We start from the raw sequence: 25584 nt of genomic DNA, 5'->3' as shown, positions 1-25584 counted from the left end.
TGCACTCCTTGCAGTCAGGGCTGAGGTACCCAAGCCCTCGAGAAGGATATCATTTCAGATACAGCTCTTTCCAGTGCTGTGTTTTGACCAGATGAGACAGTTCCTTGCTCTGTGTGTTGATTACGATACAACCATCCCCAGGCAGCCAGCTGTCCAAAATGTGCATTTACAAGGCAGTCTGGGGGCTGCCAATTCCTCTCTGCTGGTCAGGAACAGAGAGAAGTGTAGCCTTACTTTTAGTAGTAGTTTATTCCAGTGGAAGTTTGAGGAGAAATAACTGGACTCCAGACGATCCAATGTGAATCAACAGAAGCCATTTATTAAGCACAGATCATCATCTTTTATACCCTGTGTTGTAGCCGTACATGCCACTTGCTTATTTCTGATTAGCTAGTTACACTGTCCACGCGCTGTCCATGCAGTTCATTCACAGATCAGATTGGTTACAAGAATTCACATAGTAAATTGCTTAGTCATTAGCACAACATGTTTTCTACCTTCTCAGTTTCCGTTTTTCCCATGTACTAATTCCATCTTCTACCACCTGTTTTGCCCTTAATCTAATCTCTCACAGTAGGGAGGCTGGCTCACATGACCATTTTCTCTCAGATACATTCCTACAATACCCCCTTTTTCTTCTTGAGCCAGCCAGACCTTATGCATGGCATTTTCTATCATGTCAGTCACTTTGCGGAGAACACACGAGGCTACCATAATCAATAATAATATAACCAAGAATAGCATGAGCCCATGTTTTAGGAAGTCTGATAACCATCCCGTTATACCCCATGAGCTTAACCAATCATCGAAACCGTTTTTAACCACTTTTAATTTGGACATGTTATCCTTCAGCTCCCGTAACTGCTTATGAATGGATGATAAGTGGTCAGAAAGGTTCATACAACGCATACCTTCAAAATCTTCACATCCATGACCCTGAGCCAACAGCAAAAATCAATCATCACCCCTGTGGTGTCTCCACAAAAGTTCACTAGGGTCGTGTTAAATGTTGGGTAAACTGAATTGAATCCTGCTGTATTAAAAGAAGCCGAAATACCAAGGGTTCTCAATTTTGTGCTCAGATACAACTTCCAATCACAAGGATAAGCCCGACACTAATTCCCAGTGGCATCTTCAAATATCAGTACCCTTGCCCTTCTTTCTGCGCTGTAGATGACCGAACCTGTTGCTACAGTGACGTACTACCTGTTCCCACTAGTCCTCCGGAACCGACCAAACCTCTGGCAGTAGCACTGTGTAACAGCACTGTATGCCACACCTTGACCAATCCTTGTGAATGGTAGACTTCCCTAATCTCCTGTCGCTCAGCCAGCTCGTGTTGAGGTGAACCTGACTCTCTGTACTCTATTGCAATAGCTAAACGAATTAAACCCATCACCTTACTTAGTTCTTTATTAAAACACACAGCACACCCTGTCACCTTACTTAACTCCTTATTAAAACACACAGCACACCGGAATTAAAATACACAGCACACCGGATTAAAAACACACAGCATACCCCGTCACTTTACCTAATTCCTTATTAAAACACACAGCACACTAGAATTAAAACACACAGCACACCGGATTTAAAACACACAGCACACCGGGCCGCAGCACGTGGTCTTTCAAACCACCACCGGCCTCAACAATCCTCACAAGGCACAAGGGTCTATGGGTCACAGTTCCACACCTAGGGCACTGCACTTCTTCAGCCCTCATCGTCGTTGTTGGTATTGTGGGGTAACTCATTTGAATTCGTCTGCTCAAACCAGGGCTTTATCCACTTGGCTGGTACCCATCTGGTTCCGGCATCTGTAACGACACAGGCATATCCTCGACCCCAGGTTAATAGTCTACACGGTCCTTCCCACTTCCCCGTCACACTGTTTTTAACTGCTACCATGCCATTTTCCTGCCTAAAATCTCCCAGGTCTCTCTGCAGGCCTGCGCCGTGCCGCACGATTGGAGGTACAAGGCAGTGTTGAGGAAGGCGTAGGAAGTTCAGGACGTAAACGGCTTTGTTCAGTCGATCTACAGGACTCAGCCCTTGCTCTCCCCCTTTTTGTTTTTGAAGCAAATTTTTTGAAGACTGGTTCATGCGTTCCACTATGGCTTGACCCGTCGGAGAATGTGGTGTGCCACTCACATGTGTAATGCCCCACAGCTGTAGACATACCTCTGTTGAACGGGCTACATACCCTGGGCCATTATCAGTCTTTATCACACGCGGTACACCTAAGGCTGCAAACGCGGATCGCAAATGCTTTTGTACATGTTTACTAGATTCACCAGTCTGCGCAGTTGCCCAAATTGCAGTTGAATAACAGTCTACACTCAGGTGTATAAATTTCAGTTTTCCAAATTCTGACACATGGGTTACATCAGTCTGCCAGAACTCCAAAGGTCCATGCCCTCGGGGACTGACGCCTGGGTTGAAGTTAGGTATAAATGGTTGACAATCAGCACAAGTTCACACAATATCATGTGCTTGTTGTTGTGTTAAAGAAAATTGCTTCCTCAATGCCTTCGCATTTTGATGAAAAAAAAAATCATGTGACATTTCAGCTTGCTGCATAATGTTCGGAGTTGTTACCAACAGTGTGATAATCCGCAACTGTGTTTCCCTCAATTAAAGGACCAAGTAAACAGCTATGAGAGCGTATGTGGACAATAAAATAACGAAACTGTCTTTTTCATAAAAGTAACATTAATTGCAGTAAGAGACTGAATAACAATTGGTTCTCTACTTGTTTTCTAAATGCTCCTTCAAGTCTTTGAACAATACCAGTAACATATTGAGATTCGGCCTACATTTAACAGTTCCTGTTGAAATAAGCCCAAAGCCTTTACTGTGTCCCTGAACCATCTACAAACACCGAACAGGTGCCATCAAGAGGCTTTGGTGCTAGCAGGATGTGCGGCTGTAAAGGAATTTGTGAAAGTGACTGTAATAGTCTGTGCCAGGGGAAAGAGTAATTTATTTGCCCAATATAATGTACTAAGGAGGTTAAGACTTTGTGATAACCAAGGGTCAAGGTCATCCTTTTTGATGGGGACATGTATGTGGCTTGGATCCATTCCAGAAAGCTGGTGACAGCACAAGCGACCCTGGAAAAACAATCGTGGTAACATTTCAATCATCATAGTTACTGGTTTTGAAAAGGTATGTGGCAAAAATACCCACTCTAATGCAGTCAGGCTCTTTGTGAGTGCATCATCCCACTGTCCTATCAGGGCATAAAGTTGAAATTCTTGTAGGAAGGTGTTCAATGCGTCTTGCAGCAGTAGTAGACTATATCTTATCTTGCAACATGCTGTAATGCCTTCTGAGCTGTTGGGGTTAATGAACATAGAACTTATGGGGGGGGCGGGGGCAGACACAGTGCTTCAGGGCATCCCCTGTATCTTCAAAGTGCGCTCATGTCTCTCTCCCCCTCGCTCATGTCTCTCTCCCCCTCTCTGACCAGAGACAGCCCCCCTATATCCTGCACTGGATTGAGTGGAGAAGTACAGGCTAGAGTCACTGCATGCATGGCCAGTGCATGCAGCAAGTCCCACCAGACTCTCCTGCACTGGACTGAGTAGAAAAGTACAGGCCAGAGTCGCTGCACGCGTGGCCAGCGTATGCAGCGAGTCTCACCAAACTCATGATCCAGCTTTGCTAACAGCAGCTGTCTGATACGTGACTACATTGTTGTAATCCCTTCTTGTTATCTTCTTCTGTGAAGGTCAGGTTCTCATGGATACACACATAGTTTTTAGAGCAACATATTCTACAACTCGTACAAGGGTACGATGCAAAGTGGCATCTACAACTGATCGTATAATGCTTATTAAACACAGCAAACAGCATACTAAACATAACAGACAAATTCCTTCCACACAGGCAATGAGTACAATTTGCTTCAACCAACCCCACCCCCAAGTCCATCCAGCAAAGAGATTTCACCCAGTGGTCTCCACAAGTTGCTGGTTCGGTCAGTGCAGTTCTTGCAACTGGGCATGGATGGATTTGGAGTGGTCACTTAGATTCATACAATACAGTCCTTTAAAATCTTGACAACCATGTCTGTGAGCTGAAAGCAAAAAATCAGTAGCAGTTCTGTTTTGCAACATCGCATATCGAATACTATCTACATCTAGCAATAACTCAGAAATAGCGGTACTAGTAGCATTGTTAAACTTATCCTTGGCAGCAAGAGTCCTTGTTATCAAGAATCCTTGGCAGCAAAAGAGTCCTTGTTAGCAAGAGCGCATGCGGACTCCCTGTTCTTGCTGGTACTGTGCTTTGATCTTCTTCCACAACAGGCCAAGGTTCTCAAGCAGCTAGATAAGGTGTCCGTGAGTCCATTACAGGCTTATGTCATCCAAATGTTTTTCTTGCAAACACCCGAGACTGAATAACAATTGGTGTGATATATGTGTTTTCCAGCACCCAGGTGCGAGTCCCTTGAGTGTATTTACAGTCCTCCTCGCCGATTTTCCATTGCTTTCCCATATTCCACCCCCTTGCTCAAGAGACCGCTTCTGCTGGGTTCATTTTAGTCTTGCAGGGTATAACACAGAGCAATCTACTAAGGCATGCAATAACATAGACACATATAGGAAAAAAAACAAAAACATATCTCTATGGTACTGCTTTGAATCAGGTGTCCTATTTCTCTTTTTCTGATGCTTTCTCGTAATGCGTATGGCATACTTTTGTGCTAACGTGGCACATTTCCCATCTAATTGTTCCTGTTTGGTTTCTTTTTTTTTTCTTTTTTTTTTCTCTTTTTTCTCTTTTTTTCTCTTTTTTTTCTCTTTTTCATTTTTTCTTTTTTTCTTTCTCTTTTTTCTTTTTTTTTTTTCCATCACTTACGACTGACATAAAAGTCTGCCTTTGCAACAAGAGCTCAGTTTCTCATTTTTCCTTAAGTTTCTCATTTTCCTACAGAGCATCCGATAGATTTTGTCTCAACTCCTTTTCCCAATCAACCATGATCTTAGAGACAAACAACAAACAACCAGCGATACGCCCTGCACGGGCGAGCCGTTCCCGAGAGTGTAAACGTGTCGGCTGGTGAAAACTCCCCCAATATTTCAGGACTTCCATCGGTTCTACAGCCCATCCTGGTGTATCTACCTGGGGCGCGCTCGCCTTACGTCTAAACATTGTGTATATACAAACTTCTTCACTTGACGGAGTGTCAGCCCTAGTTGCATACGAGAACAGTACCACACCGGGCAGAACACCTGCTCAAGGGGAGTCACCTAACGACACTGCACACAACAAAAAACAAACAGTAGCACAGATGCTGACCAGCAGGTATAAGCTGGCGCCCACACACACTTACACAGCAGACATACAAAACCAGCACTTCTATCTCAGGGAGACAACTGGGGAGGGGAGGGGGCGAGGTGGGCAATGGCAGGAGCAAACAGCTCCGGCTCTGTCCTTCTCTGCTGACATTCTGCCTCCTCCATCGGCCTCAGGTGGAGCAGAGGGGCTCAGCAGGGGATTGTCCCAGACCTTCGGACCTGGCCTGTTCGATCCCCCTCCCGTGGGTTGTAATGCTGCAAAAGCCCCGGCTGCCGTGGCTCGCTCCGCCTTCATATCTTGTAAGGTCGATAACACCAACCACCATGTCGTCGCTAACGGTGATGCCTCTTTGTCTCCTTTACTTATCACTTCCCACAGTTTTTTCCCAACAGCCTCCCATATTTCTGGTTTAAAAGCTGTCTGGGGCTCTGGTGCGAATCCGTTCTCTCTGCACCAGGTTAACAACCTTCGGAGCATACGCTCATCGTATTTCACCCCTCTCTTAGAGAGGATATGCAGGAGAAGTCTTAATACAGCCCCTTCTTCTTTTGTTACTTGTTGCCCCATCTCCTGCCCCGGCTGCTCACCTCTCTCTGGGTGTCCGTGGCCACGTCGTCTGTTTCCTCTATTCCGGATTGCCGCCCAATCCGCCCAGTCTCAGTCCAGCTGAGCCGTCCTCCAGCCAGTGGATCTCCTTCTGGGTCTTCCGCCCCTCGCATTCCGTTGCTCAAGCCAAGCACCGATCGGTATCACGTCGGGGTCACCATCTGAGGAGAAATAACTGGACTCCAGACGATCCAATGTGAATCAACAGAAGCCATTTATTAAGCACAGATCATCATCTTTTATACCCTGTGTTGTAGCCGTACATGCCACTTGCTTATTTCTGATTAGCTAGTTACACTGTCCACGCGCTGTCTACACAGTTCATTCACAGATCAGATTGGTTACAAGAATTCACATAGTAAATTGCTTAGTCATTAGCACAACATGTTTTCTGCCTTCTCAGTTCCCGTTTTTCCCATGTACTAATTCCATCTTCTACCACCTGTTTTGCTCTTAATCTAATCTCTCACAGTAGGGAGGCTGGCTGACATGGCCATTTTCTCTCAGACACATTCCTACAGAAGTTAAAATGATCTATCTATATAAGGACTACAAAATTTATTAAATACAAAAAATATTAAGAATTAATCTTTCTAACATCCCTCAAGGAAAGTATTAATGTTGCCATTTATAGAGAGAGATACTGAGGCAGAGAGAGAGTTTTGCTCAAGTCCAATAGAATGTCTATGGCAAAAGTGAAAATAAAAACTTCAGGTGTTTGCTCTGCTCTGTATTCACACGTTCTTGGTTTTATTGCTTCAACATGGCTGAGTTTTATGATGTTATTCTCTAGATATGTAATAGAAGAATCAGATTAATTTTCATATATAATAATAATAGTAGTAATTGTGTTCTATATCTGGCACAAAAGCACCAATGCTTTTATGCATGCTTTGTGTAGTTATTTAAAACCTTTGTGTAGTTATTTAAACCTTTTTACTGTATTTCTTTATAGTAATAGTAAGAGCAAATAGAAGACATTGTAGAAAGACAAAGAATGAGTAAAACAGTTAACTGCAATTTTTTCCAAGTTATGCAATAGTTTAGAAATATTCATTCCTGCCTAACTCATCAAGGAATTGCAGCAAATCTAACTCAACAGGAAAGAATTGATATGCCCTTGTTGAGGATCAAGGAAACTCATTGTTGGTCAAAACCCTGAAATTATTAGGGAATTTATTAACTTATTTGTATCCCTCACTTCAGTATATCCAAGAGATTTTTTGATGTTGAATTTAGCAATTTGAAGGAGTGATTGTGAGGAACAATTACATTTTTATTTCCTTCCACGCATGTAACTTCATTTAAAGTCGTTAGCATTCTTCAAGTCATATAATGCTAAAGTGTCTGTCCTCTAAGAATAACTTTAAGGTTTTTCAACATGAATATTGGCAGTAGAAAACAGATACTTGCCTTAGATTCCTGAATGCAAGATGCAATAAACCATAAACAAAATGAAATTAGATGAAGGTAGGAAAAAACCCCATGCAAAATCATGAAAATGTGCTGACTGAATTATAGACTGGCAACAAAAAAGACAGGATTCTTGAAACCTACAGCTTAACTGAATAGGACAAGACTCTTACTATATAAGGAGCAAATCCCTTGGGATTTCTAGGGTCACAGTGGTGGGAGAATAGAATATGATGACAGACTGAAGATTCTTCATTAAGTAGGAAGCTTGCAAAAATGAAAGCATGAAAGTTTACAGAAGATGAGTCATGTGAGAAGACAGAACCAGAATAATAAATTTAATTCTTCTGGTATTTCTACTAGACAGTTGCTATTACTTCAAGTAGTTCAGCCATGAAGCATTCTGCCTGGTAGGTGTTGCGGTGTTGCACCCCAGAACTCAGCATGTTTTCATATGCTTACTGAGTTTCTCAGGCAGATTCTGTATTTTGCAGTGACGTCTGAAGCAATGCTTGACTGCTACGGTTGTCCAAACCAGCTGATTTATGGTGCTGATGTTAATGAACTTATGGGCCCTGTCTCAGGCCAGGTAGGACTGGGGCAGAGGAAATCATGTATGGTCTGAGTGGGAAAGGAACACATTCAGAGCGAGAAGACTGAGGTGGGGAAGAGAGGAGAGGATTAGCATACGCAACCTGTCAGGAATAAAGTTGTTACTTTAGGCTTTTAATTGCAAGTGCTAATAAACTTTTAATGTTTTTTCCTATTAAATTATTGGTTGCAATTTCTAAATGAAATTAATTTAAATTAATAGCTTGCATATTTCTACATGATACTGCAGTGACTACAGTATAGGCCTACCCTTTTTTCCCTCCTTCATTTAATAAATATACAAAGGGTTTGAAAACAACTAATTACAAAAAGAAACAAGGAATCCTTTCTTCCTCAAAAGTCAAGCTTGTTCTTTGGTACATTTTTAAACTGTAATTGGAAAATCAAAGGACAAAGATTCTTCTAACCTCACAGCAGCCTCTACTGGTTCTCATCAGGTTCAAGACTATCAAGGCTGACTAAATTACTAAGCCATAGACATAATCATAAAAGATCTTTTTTAGTCATGTGTACAACTTGACTGACAAGTTATCTGCCCAATACAATAGGATATAATCTTTAAGTATAGCTAAAACAGGGTTGAATAAGGCTGGCTGCATCCGCATTTGTCATAAACCTTGTCATTGATGATTTCTTATGTTGAATTTGGTATTTGCATCTAAATTAATATTTTTATCCTAAATATAACATTATTGAAAAGTATCCAATGGTATATTACATCTTAAAAAAACACTTTTTACTGCAAATCAAATAACAGCTTTTGGTTATTTGTCTCCATTGTGTATGTGTATTTAATCTTATGCAAATTTGCTTCTAATTTTAGGTTCTGATCTTGCAATGAGGTGCATATGGAGGAAGTACAGAAGGAAGCTTTTTTTTTCCCCACCTGATAAGTAAAGGAAATGGTCACCATAAGACTTCCATAAGGAAGAAAAAAGCACACTGGCTTAAAAAATACAGCCAGATGAGTGCACACAGCATAGTTTCACTAGTGTTTTTTAAACACAATGGTCTAGAAACAAATTGTAGCTCAAGTCCTGGATTGGAATTGCCTGAATTGTCCACGTCCTATTTTTTAGACTCCTTCTGAAGTACCAGCTACTGGCTGCTACTTGAAACAGGATACTCGTCTGTAACTATAATCTAACCTGTTATGGTGGTTCTTATGTTCTTATGCATGGAATGCATTGCAATATCAGACCTTGTTACTACTTCTTAATTAAATTTAATTGTTTGCTTAAAACAGAGCATGTTAAAAGGAGACTATAGAACACTAATATTCATGCAATGTTTCCCCAACCTCTTAAGTTAGTGTCACAATAATAGCTCCGCTTTTTTGCTGCTTCTTGTTACCTGTTCCTGGTACTAAATTCTCTAGATAATAAAGCATCAGATTTTTTTCTCTATATATAAACTGCAATGTCCGTGAGTTATTTTCTCAGACTTTGCCATATTTTTGTCTCTTAAATTTCTTTTATGTTCTCAGCTACATTTCCATGATCAAGTACTAAATAGCGGAAAAACTATACAAATATATTAAACTTGGTGTACATTATCTTAGTGTTGTAATTATGTAAATGTTCCTCACCAATTATTAAAGTTCGAATCAAATCTTCTTTTTCCATTCTCCACTAACTTTTGAAGTGGAGGCACCGGAGTTCAGTGGCGAGAAGCCGAGGACAGGGCGGTGGCCCTAGGGACACGGTCCACGGACACAAGCAGGGGGCGTCCGTCCTCGCCTCCCTTCAACAGCCTCAGCCCCCTGTGGGGCGCCACACCACCCACCGCCTGCGGCTCCCCGCCCCGGAAGCTCATTGCGTCCTTCCCCCCTAGCCGGAGAACGGGAGCAGCAGCGCCTCTTCCCTCATTTACTAGCCGCCAGTCACAGAGCGTCACCAAGGGACGGTGAGGGCCCAGATTGGTTGACGGGGGGGAAGCGAGTCTGGCGTTGATTTGCTGGCTTCACTCATGTGATGCTGGTCGTGACCCCTGTCGTGGTGGAGGGGTTCGGTTTGTCAGGTAGGTAGGTTGGTCCTGTGTATGGTGTGGTGCGCTTGGTGGTGATTACACCCTAGAAGTGTCGTCGCTTGGGTGGGATGTGGCTACACTCCGCCGTGTCTTGCCCGCCCGCGAGGGAGCTGGTGCATGGGGGGGGGGGTGTGTGCGGCGGTAGGCAGGCCGTCCAGCTGGCCGGCCCCGCTAGCTGATTTACCTGCAGGCTGGGCACACTAGGTACAGCTCGCGCTTTCTTCTGAGGGCGTGGCGGCGGCGGTGCCGGGAATAGTCGGGGGTGCTTCTTCCTTGGTGGCGGCTCCGCCCTGGCGTAGCTGGTAGCACCGTGGGTGCGGAGTCCTACATCAGTCCGAGGGGTTGCCGTCTGGTCCAGGCCTGGGGCCCTGTGTTCGAGTGGGCCCCCGCGCATGGGAGGCCCGGGTTCGGTGGCATCCTCGAGGATGAAAGGAGAGAAAGGGCCAAGTCAATTCGGTTCCTGCTGTGCCTGCCCCCACCAGTACCCGGGGTCCCTGGCCTCAGAGCTGCAGCTCTCTTGCTTTGCCCTTGGTGTACCAAGGCACGCTGGCTGGGCTATAACTGCTGGGGGGGGGGGAAGGTGGGGGGAGAGGGAGCACCCCAGTTGCCATTTGAAGCTTTATGATGTGTGGCTCCCCCCAAATAAATGGGGAAATAAGCTCCTGTTTTTCCTCTAGCAATGCTGTACAGCTTGGAGACTTCCTTAAGTTTGAATATACATTTGGAGGCTGTGTAGATAGGGGCTTTTTGGTGTTACTGTGCCAGCTTTCTTATTCATGTGCCTTTTTTGAATTTGCTATAAGTAAATGTTTTATTTTCTGTTCACGGGTTTGGTATTTACGAATACCAAATGCTGACACTTTTGGTATGTGAGAGCAAAAGATATAGAAGGGCATTAAAGATACCTTTTTTTGTGTTGGAATATGTTTCTGTTTTGTTTAAACTTATGTGAGCATACACACTTGGAAGTGACTCATCCCATGTGAACATCTGTGTGGTGTGTTTTTTTTTTATTTTGATACAAGATAGACTGTTTTCTGACTTTCTAAATGCAGTGAGTAAGAACATCATCTAAATACTTGACATAACTTTTCCCCACTTTGTAACAAATCTACGCAAAGTGACTTGTATATTCTACTATATCTTAATGTATTTTCTTTTAATAAGTTGCAATGTAAGAAAATAATATCCAGTAAATTCTTTTGACTTTAAATAAAAAAGTTTCAGATGTTGCCTGGATTTTTAAGTTAATTATTGCACACATTAAGTTATATATAATAAAGGTACATTGTCCAGAAAAGAAATCACTGATACGTTTTGCTATATGTGTGTTAGCCTTTGGAAGACTTGAGGTAAAAAGTTCATACTTCTAAACAGCTCACAATCAAAGCAAATTGTAATTAATGGATTTACCATAGGTTGAGTTCCCATAATGGTTATTGTTGGCGAGATGTGTATGCTGTGTTTGTAGCAGATTACCGGTCCTGTTAAAAGTTGGGAGTAAACCTTTGTGCAATGTTAACCCCAAAATAGTTGAGCTTTCAAAGAAGATACTTCTTTGAAGGAAAAGATCGTCTTATATATACAAGGTTACTTTTAAACTGAGCAAAGGCTTTGTTAATTATCACCAAGATCCTTCCCTGCTTTCCTACAACTATGACTTCTTGTCACAACTGAATCTTTCAAAAGAATATGGTTCTTCAGTTGATGTTTGGATTCTCAACGTATAAAGTAATCAGCTGCCACTTATTGATGTTTTTTGAGCTGTCTGTGGGCAGGATGAAGGAAGGTATGTTCAGAAGGCAGAGAAAGCTGGCAGCGAGCCTGGAGTTGCTCCATACAAGGATGGAATAGCTGCATGAGGTCATCACTTCATAGGGAGGAGTCTTTCAGTGTGTGGGAAGTGGGCCTATGAAAAGGAAGGGGAATGCTTTTGCTTGAGGGGGGGAGGAGTGGCAGCAGCAAGAGAAGAGAGTTTAAGCTCATTCCAGCAGAAAGTAAATTGCTATGTGCTTTGTCTTAAGAGAAAAGACTTTCCTCTTAATACTGTCTTAATTATAGTGTTGATTTATTTACATTATAAAAAAATGGTTTTAGAAAACTTAAGAAGGGAGCATTATTATGCAGGAGAGACGTGGGAATTGAGTATTCACTATTTTGTTAAGGAATAAGAAGATCTAAAATACTGTGTATGTAAATATGCTGCAAGTTTCTGCTCTGTAACATTTGCATTAGGTCACTGCAGCGTTTCTGCAGAAAGATTTATTTTGGAAATTTATGTTAATAGTGAAGCAATGGAATTCTTAGCTTTGTTTCCAGGGTTTGAGAAAAAATAGTTAACTTTTTAAGAGCTTCATGTGTGTGATGGTACATGGCGTATGGAAAGTTTTGGAAGTAGTTCTTAGAAAGCAGCAATGGTGCTTCTAAAATGTCTTTTTTTTTTTTTTTTTAAATTAATGTGATGGAGAATTTGGATTCTTGTCATCTCTCATCATAAAATCATATTTGAGGGTATGACTTCAAAATTTTTTTCATATTCTGGTTTTGGAAGCTATTTATGTTAACATGAGGAGCTGAAACATTAAGAAATTAAGCTTAAGCATCAAAATAAATGATGATAATTAAGACCTAATGAAAAGTCAGTTACCTTTCAAGTAGGGACAACCTGTGGAAAGTTTGTGATTTGTTTAGCATGATGTGAGAGCTCTTCAGCAGAAGCAGAAATACAGTTCAGAATAGTATTAAACTGCGTTAATCATGAGTCCTTTTTTCCCCTGAAAATGCCTGTTGAGAAAATGGGAGACATTGACAAACAAAAACTATCCCTTCTTACATATGCAATTGTATAGTTTTTAGTGAAGAATGGTGTGTTTGTTGTCTGTGTGCAGAGAGCAGAAGATACAGTTTGTCTGTATTAAGTGGCTCAAAACAGTAATTTGATTTAATAAATGTAATTTTCAGACAGGAGCATCTTACCACATGCAATTCTTTAACATTTGCTTAAAACTTGAATGTCTTTAGGTGTTAGTGGTAACATGCCTTTCACTTTCATGAGTCTGGTGTTTCTACCTAGTTTGTATTTGTGATAGGAAGACTGGAGCCAAATTTGCCATAACATTTTCCTTCTGTATTTTTTTTGCTGGTGTGGGCTTTCTCTTACATAATTGAATCTTGGTCTTTGGAACTTCTCACAAGATATTTTTTTTTTTTGTATCTGCTATTAAAAATGTAGTGAATTATGTAATGCTTCTAGCCTGCTGCATTTTTTTATCCTTTTCTATTTGCTTGCATAGCTGCTGTTTCTTTACAGTGACTGTATGTAAGCATCACATAATCTTTCCTATTATAGGGTATGAAGAGTGGAAATTTAGTATTTGTATTAAGCAGCACTTAGTTTCTAGACTGTCACTAAGTAACTAGAAAGGGATACTAAATAATGTCTGCTTGAATATGAACTAAAGTTATCCCATCGTAATATTTTTTTTTTAAATGTTATGACCATACCATTATAAGCGCTTTGTTTTAAATAATGGAGATTTGCAAAACAGTTCTCTTTTCTTTACCCTTACATAGTCTGTCTGTCTCTCTTTAATTTTTATTTAATTTGTGTCTTTTTTTACAAGGGCATATAGCCAAATGAGTATAGAATGCGTTGTCTAAAGATTTAATTTTAAACTGGTATGAGATTGTATGTGAATGCTTATATTGGTCTGGATGTAGCTTATATAGATTAGCTTGTTAATTACAAGCTATATGCAAAGCCCATTTTTCTCACATACACATACGTAAAAAATATACTAAAAAAAAACCCAAAAAACAAACCCCACACCAAAACCCACACAACTTCAAAAATCCAATGTTCTTTCTCAGTTTACTTCACCTAGACTATAGTCATAGTTGCAGCTTGAATTTTGAATGTTTTGAGAAATTTCAGTGTCTTGGTCGGTCACTTTCTCAAGTTGCCACTTGTTTCCTTACAGTCTATTGAAAATACTATTAAGTTTGTCTTTCCCATATAATACCTTTTGTTCTCCCATGCTAGTCCTTTCCTTATTAATGGGGTTCCTTTTTGTTTTAACAAGCGTAAATTTCACAAATAAATTAATTTATCTAATTTTCATGATATAATGCACGGTTTAATAAGAAAAGAAATTCTAAGAACTTTAAAAAAAAAAGAAAAAAGAATTATCTTTGGTTGCATGTGTATAGACAATTATTTCTTTCCTCAAAATTGTGTGTATGAAGTCATAGCATAATACTACTTGCAGTAATTGAGAAATCTTTGCTTTTTCTCTTTTCTTTTTTTTTTTAAATATCTTCTGGTAGTAATCTGAAAATGCAAAGTAACTTATCCAAATTTATTTTTTGTGATGTATTTTACGATACATGCTGAAATAAAATAAAAATAATGTATTTGGTCTGTTTTTCTTTCACAGAGTTTCTAGAAAACAAAAGTATATTTTAGAAAGTGGAAGTCAGAAGAAGTAGCTGCAGGTATAAAGAGAGGTATACTAAGTTATGTAAGCTACGTTTTGCAGGAAAACCTTCCTGAAAATAAGCTGATTATTTTTTCTTGGGTAGGCTGATATTTCAGACCAGTTTTGAAATTATGTTATTTACCTGGACTTTAGTAAGGCCTTTGACACTGTTTCCTACAGCATCCTCCAGGAGAAATTGTCTGCCCGTGGCTTAGATGGGAGTACTCTTTGCTGGGTTAAAAACTGGCTGGAGGGCCAGGCCCAGAGAGTGGTGGTGAATGGAGTTAAAGCCAGTTGGCGACCAGTCACAAATGGTGTTCCCCAGGGCTTGGTATTGGGGCCAGTTCTCTTTAATATCTTTATCAATGATCTGGATGAGGGGACTGAGTGCACCCTTGATAAGTTTGCAGATGACACCAAGTTAGGTGGGAGCATCGACCCGCTTGAGGGTACAATGGCTCCACAGAGGGATCTGGACAGGTTGGATTAATGGGCCGAGGCCAATTCTATGAGATACATAAAGCTAAGTGCTGGGTCCTGCACTTGGGTCACAACAACCCCATGCAACACTATGGGCTTGGGGAAGTGTGGCTGGAAAGCTGCCTGGTGGAAAAGGACCTGGGGGTATTGGTTGACAGCCGGCTGGATATGAGCCAGCAGCGTACCCAGGTGGCCAAGAAGGCCAATAGCATCCTGGCCTGTATCAGAAATAGCGGGGCCAGCATGACTAGGGAAGTGATCGTCCCCCCCACCCCCCCCGGCACTGGTGAGGCTGCACCTTGAGTACTGTGTTCAGTTTTGGGGCCCTCACTAAAAGGAAAACATTGACTTGCTGGAGTGTGCCCAAAGAAGGGCAACAAAGCTGATGAAGGGTCTTGAGTACAAGTCTTATGAGTAGCGTCTGAGGGAACTGAGGTGGTTTAGCCTGGAGAAAAGGAGGCTGAGGGGAGACCTTATCACTCTCTACAACTGCCTGAAAGCATCCTCATAGGGAAGCTTAGGAAGTGTGGGTTAGATGGATGGACAGTGGGGTGGATTGAAAACTGTCTGAAAGACAGAGCTCAGAGGGTCGTGATTAGGGGCACAGAGTCTAGTTGGAGGTCAGTGACAAGTGGTGTTCCCCAGGGGTCAGTACTGGGTCCAGTCCTGTTCAATATATTCATCAACGACCTGGATGAAGGGATAGAGTGCACCCTCAGCAAGTTTGCTGATGACACAAAGCTGGGAGGGGTGGCTGGCACACCGGAAGGCTGTGCTGCCATACAGCGAGACCTGGACAGGCTGGAGAGTTGGGTGGAGAGAAACCTTATGAAATTCAACAGGGGCAAGTGTAGGGTGCTGCACCTGGGGAGGAATAACCCCATGCACCAGTACAGGTTGGGGGCTGACCTGCTGGAGAGCAGCTCTGTGGAAAGAGACCTGGGAGTCCTGGTGGACAACAGGATGACCATGAGCCAGCAATGTGCCCTTGTGGCCAAGAAGGCCAATGGCATCCTGGGGTGCATCAAGAAGAGTATGGCCAGCAGGTCGAGGGAGGTCATCCTCCCCCTCTACTCTGCCTTGGTGAGGCCGCACCTGGAGTACTGTGTCCAGTTCTGGGCTCCCCGGTTCAAGAGGGACAGGGAACTGCTGGAGAGGGTGCAGCAAAGGGCTACCAAGATGATTAGGGGACTGGAACACCTCTCTTATGAAGAAAGGCTGAGGGATTTGGGTCTCTTCAGTCTGGAAAAAAAGACGGCTGAGGGGGGATCTTATCAATGCTTATAAATACTTAAAGGGTGGGTGTCAGGAGGATGGGGACAGGAGAAGAGGTAATGGGCACACACTTGAGCATAGGAAGTTCCACCTAAACATGAGGAGGACCTTCTTTCCTTTGAGGGTGGCAGAGCACTGGCACAGGCTGCCCAGAGAGGTGGTGGAGTCTCCATCTCTGGAGACATTCAAAACCCGCCTGGACATGTTTCTTTGCAACCTGCTCTAGGTGACCCTGCTCTGGCAGGGGGGTTGGACTAGATGATCTCCAGAGGTCCCTTCCAACCCTACGATTCTGTGATTCTGTGTGAGTCTGTGTAGCGAGGTGGGTGTTGATCTCTTCTCCCAAGTAACAAGTAATAGGACAAGAGGAAACGATCTCAAGTTGCACCGGGATAGGTTTACATTGGATATTAAGAAAAATGCCTTCACTGATAGAGTTGTCAAGCATTGTAACAGGCTGCCCAGGGAAGTGGTTGAGTTACCATCCCTGGAGGCATTTAAAAGGCATGTACATGTGGTGCTGAGGGACATGGTTTAGTGGTGGACTTGGTAGCGTTAGGTTAACGGTTGGACTCAATGCTTTTAAGGTTTTTTTTCCAACCTAAATGATTCTATGAATCTAATTTCTGTGTTGAACATTGTCTTAATTTACACAGGAGGATTGCTAAGGCTGGCTTTCCTGGTTGAGAATCATCAGCTCTGAAACTTTATCCTTGTTAGTCTTAAAGAATTAGAATTTTGTCTGTTGCAAAAAAAAATTTTTGTTATGCTGCTGCTGTTGTGGTGAATGGAATGATTTAATACAAAGATCAGAGTCCAGTATGTATATGTTTTTTGTCAATGTATCCAGGCATCCAGTAGTGTAATCTGAAAACAATCTAATTGCTACTTAATGAAGGGAGATTTAGCAGGCTGAAGCGAGATATTATTGGATCTATTGATTCACCGAGTCAGTAAAAGCTGAATGAAATATCGTATGCTGAGAAGATTTCCTCCCTTGTCCTCCTGTCTGTCATGGAAGTCAGCACTTTACTAGTAGCACAGGGCTAGACCTTATCCTGAGATTCAGTTCCATTCTTTTTTGTTTCTGAAAGGTAAGAAAGTAGTTTATAACTGAAGTGTGGCAGGAGAAAAATGAGCTTAGTCACAAAAGTAGATATAAATCTGAAGTATGTCAAAAATCACAAATGAAGCACCAGTCATGTTAATAAGGGTCTTAAAGATTTTTTCTTTCATTCATCTTACTAAATTTTTTTTGCAAGACTGTTCCTAAACTTTAATGCTAATATTTTTTACAGTTAATACAGCTAATGACAGAGACCATCCTTAATAAATAGAGCAATAGACACTTAGCATTGTTCTTTATGACAGAGCTCTTAACCATCAGTAAGAACTATGAATATAATATGAAAGCTTGTGACAGCAAGATCTACAGTTACTCATATAACCTTAATTTGTCTCTATTGTGTACATGCATAATAACACAATGCTATTTTTATTTTCTTTATAGGATCATGGTTTCTTTAGTTACATACCATAGCTTGTGTTCTGAGAATAAGTAGTGAATGAGGCTTATTTCAGTAACTTTTTGGAAGAGCTAACTGAGGCAGGAAACTACAGGAAGAGAAGGAGTGGGAGTAAGGCTACTGAAGATAAATTGATTATGCTGCTATTACCATGACATATCATATTGGACAAATCATATACATGAAAATTTGCCTATGTGATGACTGTTCTTCATTATCTGATAGTCAGTTTTCAAGTTGTAGATTCTCATTTGCAGAAATTCTGTGTGGTAACTGAAGCCAATTACATCTTTGTTCTAGATGTTTAGTACATTAAAAATGCTGGGCACCCTGAAAAGTCTGTCTTTAAGCCTTGCAAATTAGGTATCCAGTATTGGCTGGTACAATGTTGACATGAATTTCTGTGTCTTAGTTATCTGCATAAAATAAGAGTATTAGTCCTGCTTCACCTCTTGGACTGTTAGGAAGATAAATCTGTTAATGTTTGTAAAGCACTTGGCTAATTTAAGTGGCAATGAAAAGCCTATGAAGAAATTAATACTTTTGTGTTTAAAAGAACTAAGGCTTGTCTGGAGTGCAGGAATGGGTGAAAAAGCAATGCTCAGGGTATGTTTGTACTGCAGTCTGGAGCTGTAATTGTAGTTTATGTAAGTTTATCTGACCAAGTTTGAAGCTGATTAGTATGGGGATGAGTTTTAGATGGATACACGGAAAATAGGGTTCAGCCCACAGGGCAAAACCTATGTAAGTCTTTGGAAATTGCTCATATATGTGGACTCAACTCTTCTGTGATGTGGTTGCATGTGTATCAGTATCAGAAGCGGGTGTTTTAAAGCTAGCTCGGACATGTCTTTGATCTGCAGTTGTACCATAGGATTTCATACAGTAATATTCAATTTTTCTTGTCTGATTATCAAATGATGTCCATTTTGTGCAATGAGACGTGTTATAGATTGTGGCCCAATAATTGACAGGAACCAGTCCAATTAATCAAATTAGTTTATTAAGCAAGCGGCAGCAAGCAAAACAGCGCTGGGCGGCCGGGGAGTCTTTGCTCCGCCAACGGCGCACACCCACTTCCCGAAAGTAGCTGATTATATACTCTTCTGGTTCCCGTATATGTGTCAATCCTGGTATATTCCGTGTCTGAGCGACGTGTTGCTAGGGGGTCGGTCTTGTCCCGCCTCCTGGTGGTCGTGAGGCTGAAGGCTCCTCATCTTTATCAGTGTCCTTGGGGAGACTCTTTCCAGCTTATCTCACAACTTAGCTCTTCCCTTTGAAGTGTTAAAGCACACCAGATGCCTGTGATTTAGGCCTTGAGGTGTCAAAGCGCCCCAGACAGCACACCGGATGCCTGTGATTTAGGCCTTGAGGTGTCAAAGTGCACCAGATAGCACACTGGATGCCTGCGATTTAAGTATGTGAAGAGTCGAAACATTGTAATTTTTCACCAGCCTTTAAGAAAGCCTGATTTGATTAACAAACATGATTCTATTTATTACAAGACGGAGCTGCTTTAGGGGGAAATGGTATGAAATTAAGGACTGTTATGATGTGTATATCTCTGGGGGGGGGGGGGGATCAATGTAAGGTTGCACAGGGAACCTGATTTGAGATATCTTCTAACTTTTGGGAGGTTGAATCTGAAACTTTTACCACAGTATTTAGGAACAAGCTACCTAGTCATCTTCCAATTATCCATTTCTCAGAGATGCAGTGCTCTTAGAACTTAACACTGGAATTAAATATTTCGAGTCACTAGGACTAGTCACTTAAAGTTAGGGAGTATGGTGAGATGGCCTCAGCCAACAACTAAGCATCCATCAGGTGCTTGCTCACTTTCCCTGCAGTGAGATGGGGAAAGAATTGGAAGAGCAAAAGCAAGAAAAACTTGTGGGTTGAGACAAATATGTTTTAATAAGTGAAAGGGGAGTGGGAGGAAAAAGTGATGCAAAGGCAATCACTCACCTCCTCCCAAAAGCAGACTGAAGTCTGTCCAGTTTCTGAGCAACGGCTACTATGGAAAGATTACCCCCCATTTTTATTGATGAACATGACATTATATGGCATGGAATATATCCCTTTGGTCAGTTTGGGTTAGCTATCCCAGGATTTGTCCCCTCCCAACTTCTTGCCCATCCCCAGCCTACTCGCTGGCAGGGCAGTGTGAGAAACAGAGAAGGCCTTGACACTGTGGAAGCACTGTTCAGCAATAGCCAAAACATCAGTGTGTTATCAACACTGTTTTGGTCACAAATGCAAAACGTAGCACCATACAGGCTGTTATGAAGAAAATTAACTCTATCCCAGCCAGACCCAGTACAGGTAGGTACTATTATACTACTATATTTTTACAGATGGGAAACTGTAGGCTACAAACTGAGATTAAGCTGACAGTTCAAAGTAACATGGAGGACCTGAGATCTCTTAAAGTCATAGGTTGGTGTTTGAAATTGTTTTGACCCTCCTTTCAGTTGGTTTCCAAGTGGTATGTATAAGGTAATGCTTAATCTTATGATTATGTTATTTCAGCGTTCAGGCATTAATAGTTGCCCTTTGTAACACAAGTTTTTCTTTTGATATGCTTCTTATGAATCTTGTTCTACTTTCAGATGTGGTAAAGAATCTATCTTGTTGCCTGTGCAGTATAGAGTGCCTTAAAAATGGGGTTTGGAAGCGACCTGAAGTATTCTCATGATGCTTTATTAAAACTGCAAGACTGGGAACTACGACTGCTGGAAACAGTGAAGAAATTTATGGTTATGCGAGTAAAAAGTGATAAGGAGTATGCTTCCACTTTACAAAATCTTTGTAATCAAATAGATAAAGAAAGTACTTGTCAACTGGATTATATCAGCAATGTGTCTAAGGTAAGAAAATCTTTAGAAACCAACAGGGTTGGTTTTGGGGTTTTTTTTTGTTAGTTTGGGGTTTTTTGTCTGTTTTTTGTAAGTAATAAAGTCCATCAGTCTTTTTTTTTTTTTTTTTTTTATTTTCCAATGATCTACTAAAATGTGTCACAATAAATATTATTCTCCTGGCTGTTTTGTGAAGTGACTCTGTCATATTCTGTCTACTTTATTTAGAGGAAAATGGGAAAGATAGTATAGGGAATGATAACTGGCTCAACTCAGAATAGCATTTCTGTTTGATTCCTATTGATTCAGCCTCTTGAGAATTACTGTAGCTACAGTGTTTAAAATAAGCTCTTTAGTCCCTCAGTGGAATATGCAAAAGTCAAGCCCCGGTCTTGCTTTTAAGAACAATAAACTAAACCAGGATCCTGAATTTTGAACTTCAGCATTTTAGGTTCCTCGGTTATCTGCTATTTTGTTTAGCATACTCTGTTTTCAAAACGTTATAGTAAGCTTTTCTTATAAAAACAGTTAAATAGGAGCTATTGTTTCTGTTATAGAATTTGTGACAGAAAAAGGCCAAGAAATCAAGGCAAAACCTAGCATTCCAGCTGTTATTCACACCATAGTATATTTTTGTGAAAACAAAGCATTAATTCAGGATGTTTCTCATAACTGTAGATTTGTTTAAACTTAATTTCATACCCAATTTAAAATAACTGTCTTGACTTTTTATGAAGGTAAGGCTATCCTCCCCCTAAATGATTAATCATCACATTTAGAGGAAGTACAATGAAGGTAAAGATGAATTAAACTTCCCTACTTCGCTTGTTAGTAAGCTTCACTCCCCACTTGAATTCTTTCCTGACAAGAGAAAACAATTGTTTTAATGGCTTGTTCAATTCTTGGCCCTTTTGCTGTAGCAGTGGTTACACAGTCACTTCAGCGTGGCATAAATACTGATCCTCCTGCTCTTCAGGAAAATGTTTTTTTTCGGTCAGGTTAAGTTTTAGATGAAATAGTTTTTAGCCGGCTTATGGAGTTGCTGCTTGAATGCCAGCCTCTTATATATGAGCATGACATATAGTATATCATGCTCATAGGAGTAGGAACATAACTACTCCTTGTGTATCAATCTAGATTTATACTAGGTTAAAGTGGTGGTTTGTGTGATTTGAAAGCTACACTGGTATAGCTAGCCTGTTTCATCTGTCCCAAAAGTATAACCACACAGTGTTTAGCTTAAATTCCATCCCTCCCAAGTAACTATTGTATTTTTAAATTGACACTGCCTTTTTTCTGTATATGGGTTTTAATGGTGTATTTTGGTGTATTTGGAATGTTTTTCACACAGTTATGTTTTTCATGCACAGTTTGTTATAGGTTTTGTCATCTAAGGTGTCATGATTTTGGTAAACCGATTCGAACGTTTTCTGCTTAATGGCAGAAGTCAGATATCTTCTTTGGGATCCATCAGTATAAAATATATGTCATAGAAAACTCAAAGTTTCACATAGATTTATTGATGATATGATTAATAATTCTTGCTAATGCTGCCCCAGTAGAATTGCTCTTATGTGCTAGCAAAACTGTCTTGCAGTTATTTTAGGCAATGAAACTGAGAGTGACTTAAAACAATAAAGGAGCATAGATATTAAAGTATTCAGCACTGCAATCTTTAAGCTTTGTGGCTAGCTCAGTCTAGCACAACTTATGCCAGTAATATGGGTGTCTGTCTTTTTGTGAGCAAATAATTAAAAAAATAAAAATAATAAAAAAATTTGGTTGCAGAGAGGCATCTGTGTCATGTTTTGAAAATTTGTTTTGGACATTGGCACCTAAGTTGTTCTTTCAGGAGTTATCTTAGCCCCCCTTACCCCCATCTTCTGAGGAGGTACCATGTTCCTCAAACTGTACCCTTGATCTCTGTATATCTTTGCACAATAGCAAAAATATTCATATGCTACTGGCAAATCTTTTGTAATTTCACTGTCAACTTAGATTTTAAGGTTGTGTAGCAATGCATTGTCTTACTGACTTTTGGCAATTAAAATGTCTGAATTATTGTTTTGATTACTTTACTGACATCATTCTAATTTACTTTGCTATTTCATGATACCTTTTCCTGAGAAGAGAGGTTTTACAGAAGACTGAGAGGGGACCTTATCAATGCTTATAAATATCTAAAGGGCTGGTGTCAAGAGGATGGGGCCAGGCTCTTTTCGGTGGTGCCCGGCAACAGGACAAGGGGCAACAGGCACAAACTGGAACACAGGAAATTTTGTCTGAACATGTGGAAAAACTTCTTTCCTTTGAGGGTGACAGGGCACTGGAACAGGCTGCCCAGAGAGGTGGTGGAGTCTCCCTTCTCTGGAGATATTCAAAACGTGCCTGGATGCGTTCCTGTGCAGCCTGCTCTAGGTGAACCTGCTTTGGCAGGGGGGTTGGACTAGATGATCTCTGGGGGTCCCTTCCAACCCCTGCAATTCTGTGATTCTGTGATTTAAAACTAATAAAATGTAATCATACAAAACACTGAAATCCTTGTTTTAACCAGTATTTTCTCAGTGTGGAAAAAGAGATGTAAGAAATGGAGAATGTGCAGATCAATTTTTCTTAATTTGAATGACAGTTTTTCACTACATATATGACTTATTTAGGTTTATTTAGTGAATTGTAAGTGAAGTATTTCTTTAGAGTATGTGTTCTGTTAAAAAATGCATTTGCTGGGCTTTTCATCATTGATTGAAACTATTTGTTTCATCAGTAATAAATCAGTCAAAGACGAAATGCACAACTCTTACGGTTCTACCTCTAGGAGCTCTCTCATGAACTCTTCTATAACCGATGTTTAATGTTGTTTTTATCATGCACAACTCTGAAATATGCCTTCTGATGACACTTGGAAAGTGTTCTGTAGTGAAAGGATTAAACAGTTTTCAGATAAAGTCAGGAAGCTGTAGGCCCTGATGTTTTAGAACATTACTTTTTAAGCAGTCTGAGACAGCTCTGTGCCAGTCCATGGAATGTGTATGAGCTAAAGGAAATGTTAAAGATAGTTTAATAAGTATACAGGGATTAGCTGTTTTTTATTTTATTCTCTAAAATACCATGTGACTTTTAGCATAGTCATGTAGAGATGGAAATATATGTGATGGGCAAAGCACCACAAAGCTGCTTACTTGCTCCCCCCACCCGCTAGGGATGGGGGAGAGAACAAGAAGAGCAAAGGCAAAAATTATGGGTTGAGATAAAGATAGTTTAATAAGCAAAGGAAAGAGGAAGGAGAAAAGGGGGGGGGGAGCCAAGTGATGCAAAGGCAGTCACTTACCACCTCCCACAAGCAGACCGATGCCCAGCCAGTCTCTGAGCAATGACTACCTTCCCAAAAATCCCTATCCCCTCAGTTTTTATTGCAGAGAAAGATGTTATATGGTGTGGAATATCTCTCTTGGTCAATTTGAGTCAGCTGTTCTGGTTGTGTCCCCTCCCAACTTCTTGCATGCTCCCGACCTACTCGCTGTGGGGGGAGAGAGTGTAAAACAGAGAAGGCCTTGATACTGTGCAATCGATGTTCAGAAATAGCTAAAACATGGGTGTGTTATCAACACTGTTCTGGTTACAAATCTAAAACACAGCACCATATGGGCTGCTATGAAGAAAGTTAATTTCATCCCAGCTAGACCCAGTATAATACATGTTTATAATGAGATGTAAGAAAACCCCAAACCTACCAAACAAATACATTTTTGAAGGTTTGATGATTTAAGATTAATTTGTATCTTTAGCAAGAACAAGATTTTAAAAATGGCATATTAGCTGCCTTCAAAAACTGGTAATTGTATTGCAAATACCCATTCTGCAATTTCAAATGTAGCATAGCAGTCTATTAATGAATTACCTCTTAGGAATCCAATACCATTCCCATCAACAATGTGTAACGGGATTCTTTAGGGTATGAAAAACTTTCCTTTCATCTGAACTTTAATTTCAGGTCCATATCTGTTGTACATTGGAAATCTTTGTTCACATTGCAGTTCGTTCTTTATGCAAGGTTCAAAGCTGCAGTATGTTTTGCTGTCCTGAAAACTGACTGGCAGAATGGCCAAGGAAGTTAAAAGTAAGGGTACAGAAAAATGTTCAGTTACTGTGACAAATGAGTAATCTGTTAGCACCTTATGTTTTGCAACTGATGGACTGAACACTAATGATATCAATTAATATGGAGCAGCTGATGAATAATATCCTCTTAAACAATTACAACTCAAATGCATATTACTGTGAAATAGATAAAGGCAGAAAAGTCAGCTTGGAGAGAGGAACTGTGATTAGGAAACAAGAGAACATGGGGACATGATTGTCAAAGGTGTTGAGGATGTAATCCAGAAAAGGCTGTACAGCTTTCATGGATGTTCAGAAGTCCTAAAACACTGCTGAAATGTGACCATGCAATATTATGGTTTTGTCTCTGATACTTTTTTAATGAATAAGCTCAGGGGATGGTTTTGCTGTAGAAGGAAGAACTTTTTTAGAAGATCTCAAGATTCAGGTAACTTAAAAACAAAAATAAAATTACTAAATTGTTTTAAACAGTGCTGCATTTTTCCCTACAGTTCCTGTTCGTCATTTGGTTATTTGTAAGCCAGAATAAGTAACTGCTCTTCTGCCTTTTTTTTTTTTTTTTTTAATAGTCTTGGTTGCTCATGGTGCAGCAAACAGAACAGCTGAGTAAAATAATGAAGACTCATGCAGAGGATCTTAATTCTGGGCCTTTGCATAGGCTTACAATGATGATCAAAGATAAGCAGCAAGTGAAGAAGAGTTATGTAGGTGTTCATCAACAAATTGAAGCAGAAATGTACAAGGTATTTTATTAAACTATGTTTTATAGATTTATTATAGTTTTGTTTAGAAAATTAAGGGTGATTTTTTTTTTTTTTTAGTTCTGTTTTTGTGCTCTGGTACAACGAGTGATGATCTGTGATACATAGACTGTGTCTAGTT

At 40.6% G+C, this 25584-nt stretch overlaps 1 protein-coding gene and 1 long non-coding RNA gene across 9 annotated transcripts in view; one reads left to right on the top strand and one right to left on the bottom strand.

Moving 5' to 3' along the window:
* Positions 1-300: 300 nt before the first annotated feature.
* LOC141735432 (uncharacterized) lies at positions 301-10372 on the bottom strand. The gene is made up of 3 exons (XR_012584721.1): positions 9527-10372; positions 5895-6074; positions 301-4576 (listed from the first exon to the last, which is right to left on the bottom strand). It is a non-coding gene; the product is annotated as an uncharacterized LOC141735432 (long non-coding RNA).
* LOC141735430 (tyrosine-protein kinase Fer-like) overlaps positions 9771-25584 on the top strand; it is a 275100-nt gene continuing 259286 nt past the window's right edge. For 5 of the 8 annotated variants that reach the window (XR_012584720.1, XM_074568164.1, XM_074568166.1 and 2 more), the window contains exons 1-3: positions 9771-9957; positions 20338-20595; positions 25272-25445. Coding sequence is in view for 7 of the 8 variants with exons in the window: in XM_074568164.1 (XP_074424265.1) it covers positions 20389-20595; positions 25272-25445 (381 nt within the window). In the remaining variant the exon portion in view is untranslated. The remainder of the gene's footprint in view (positions 9958-20337; positions 20596-25271; positions 25446-25584) is intronic. The other 3 variants (XM_074568165.1, XM_074568171.1, XM_074568170.1) reach the window with 2 other exon arrangements.

This window comes from Larus michahellis, chromosome W (assembly GCF_964199755.1).
Source record: "Larus michahellis chromosome W, bLarMic1.1, whole genome shotgun sequence".
In the NCBI taxonomy this organism is placed as follows: domain Eukaryota; kingdom Metazoa; phylum Chordata; class Aves; order Charadriiformes; family Laridae; genus Larus; species Larus michahellis.
Note: the sequence above shows the minus strand (reverse complement) of the source record. Positions and strands in the feature narration are given on the sequence as shown.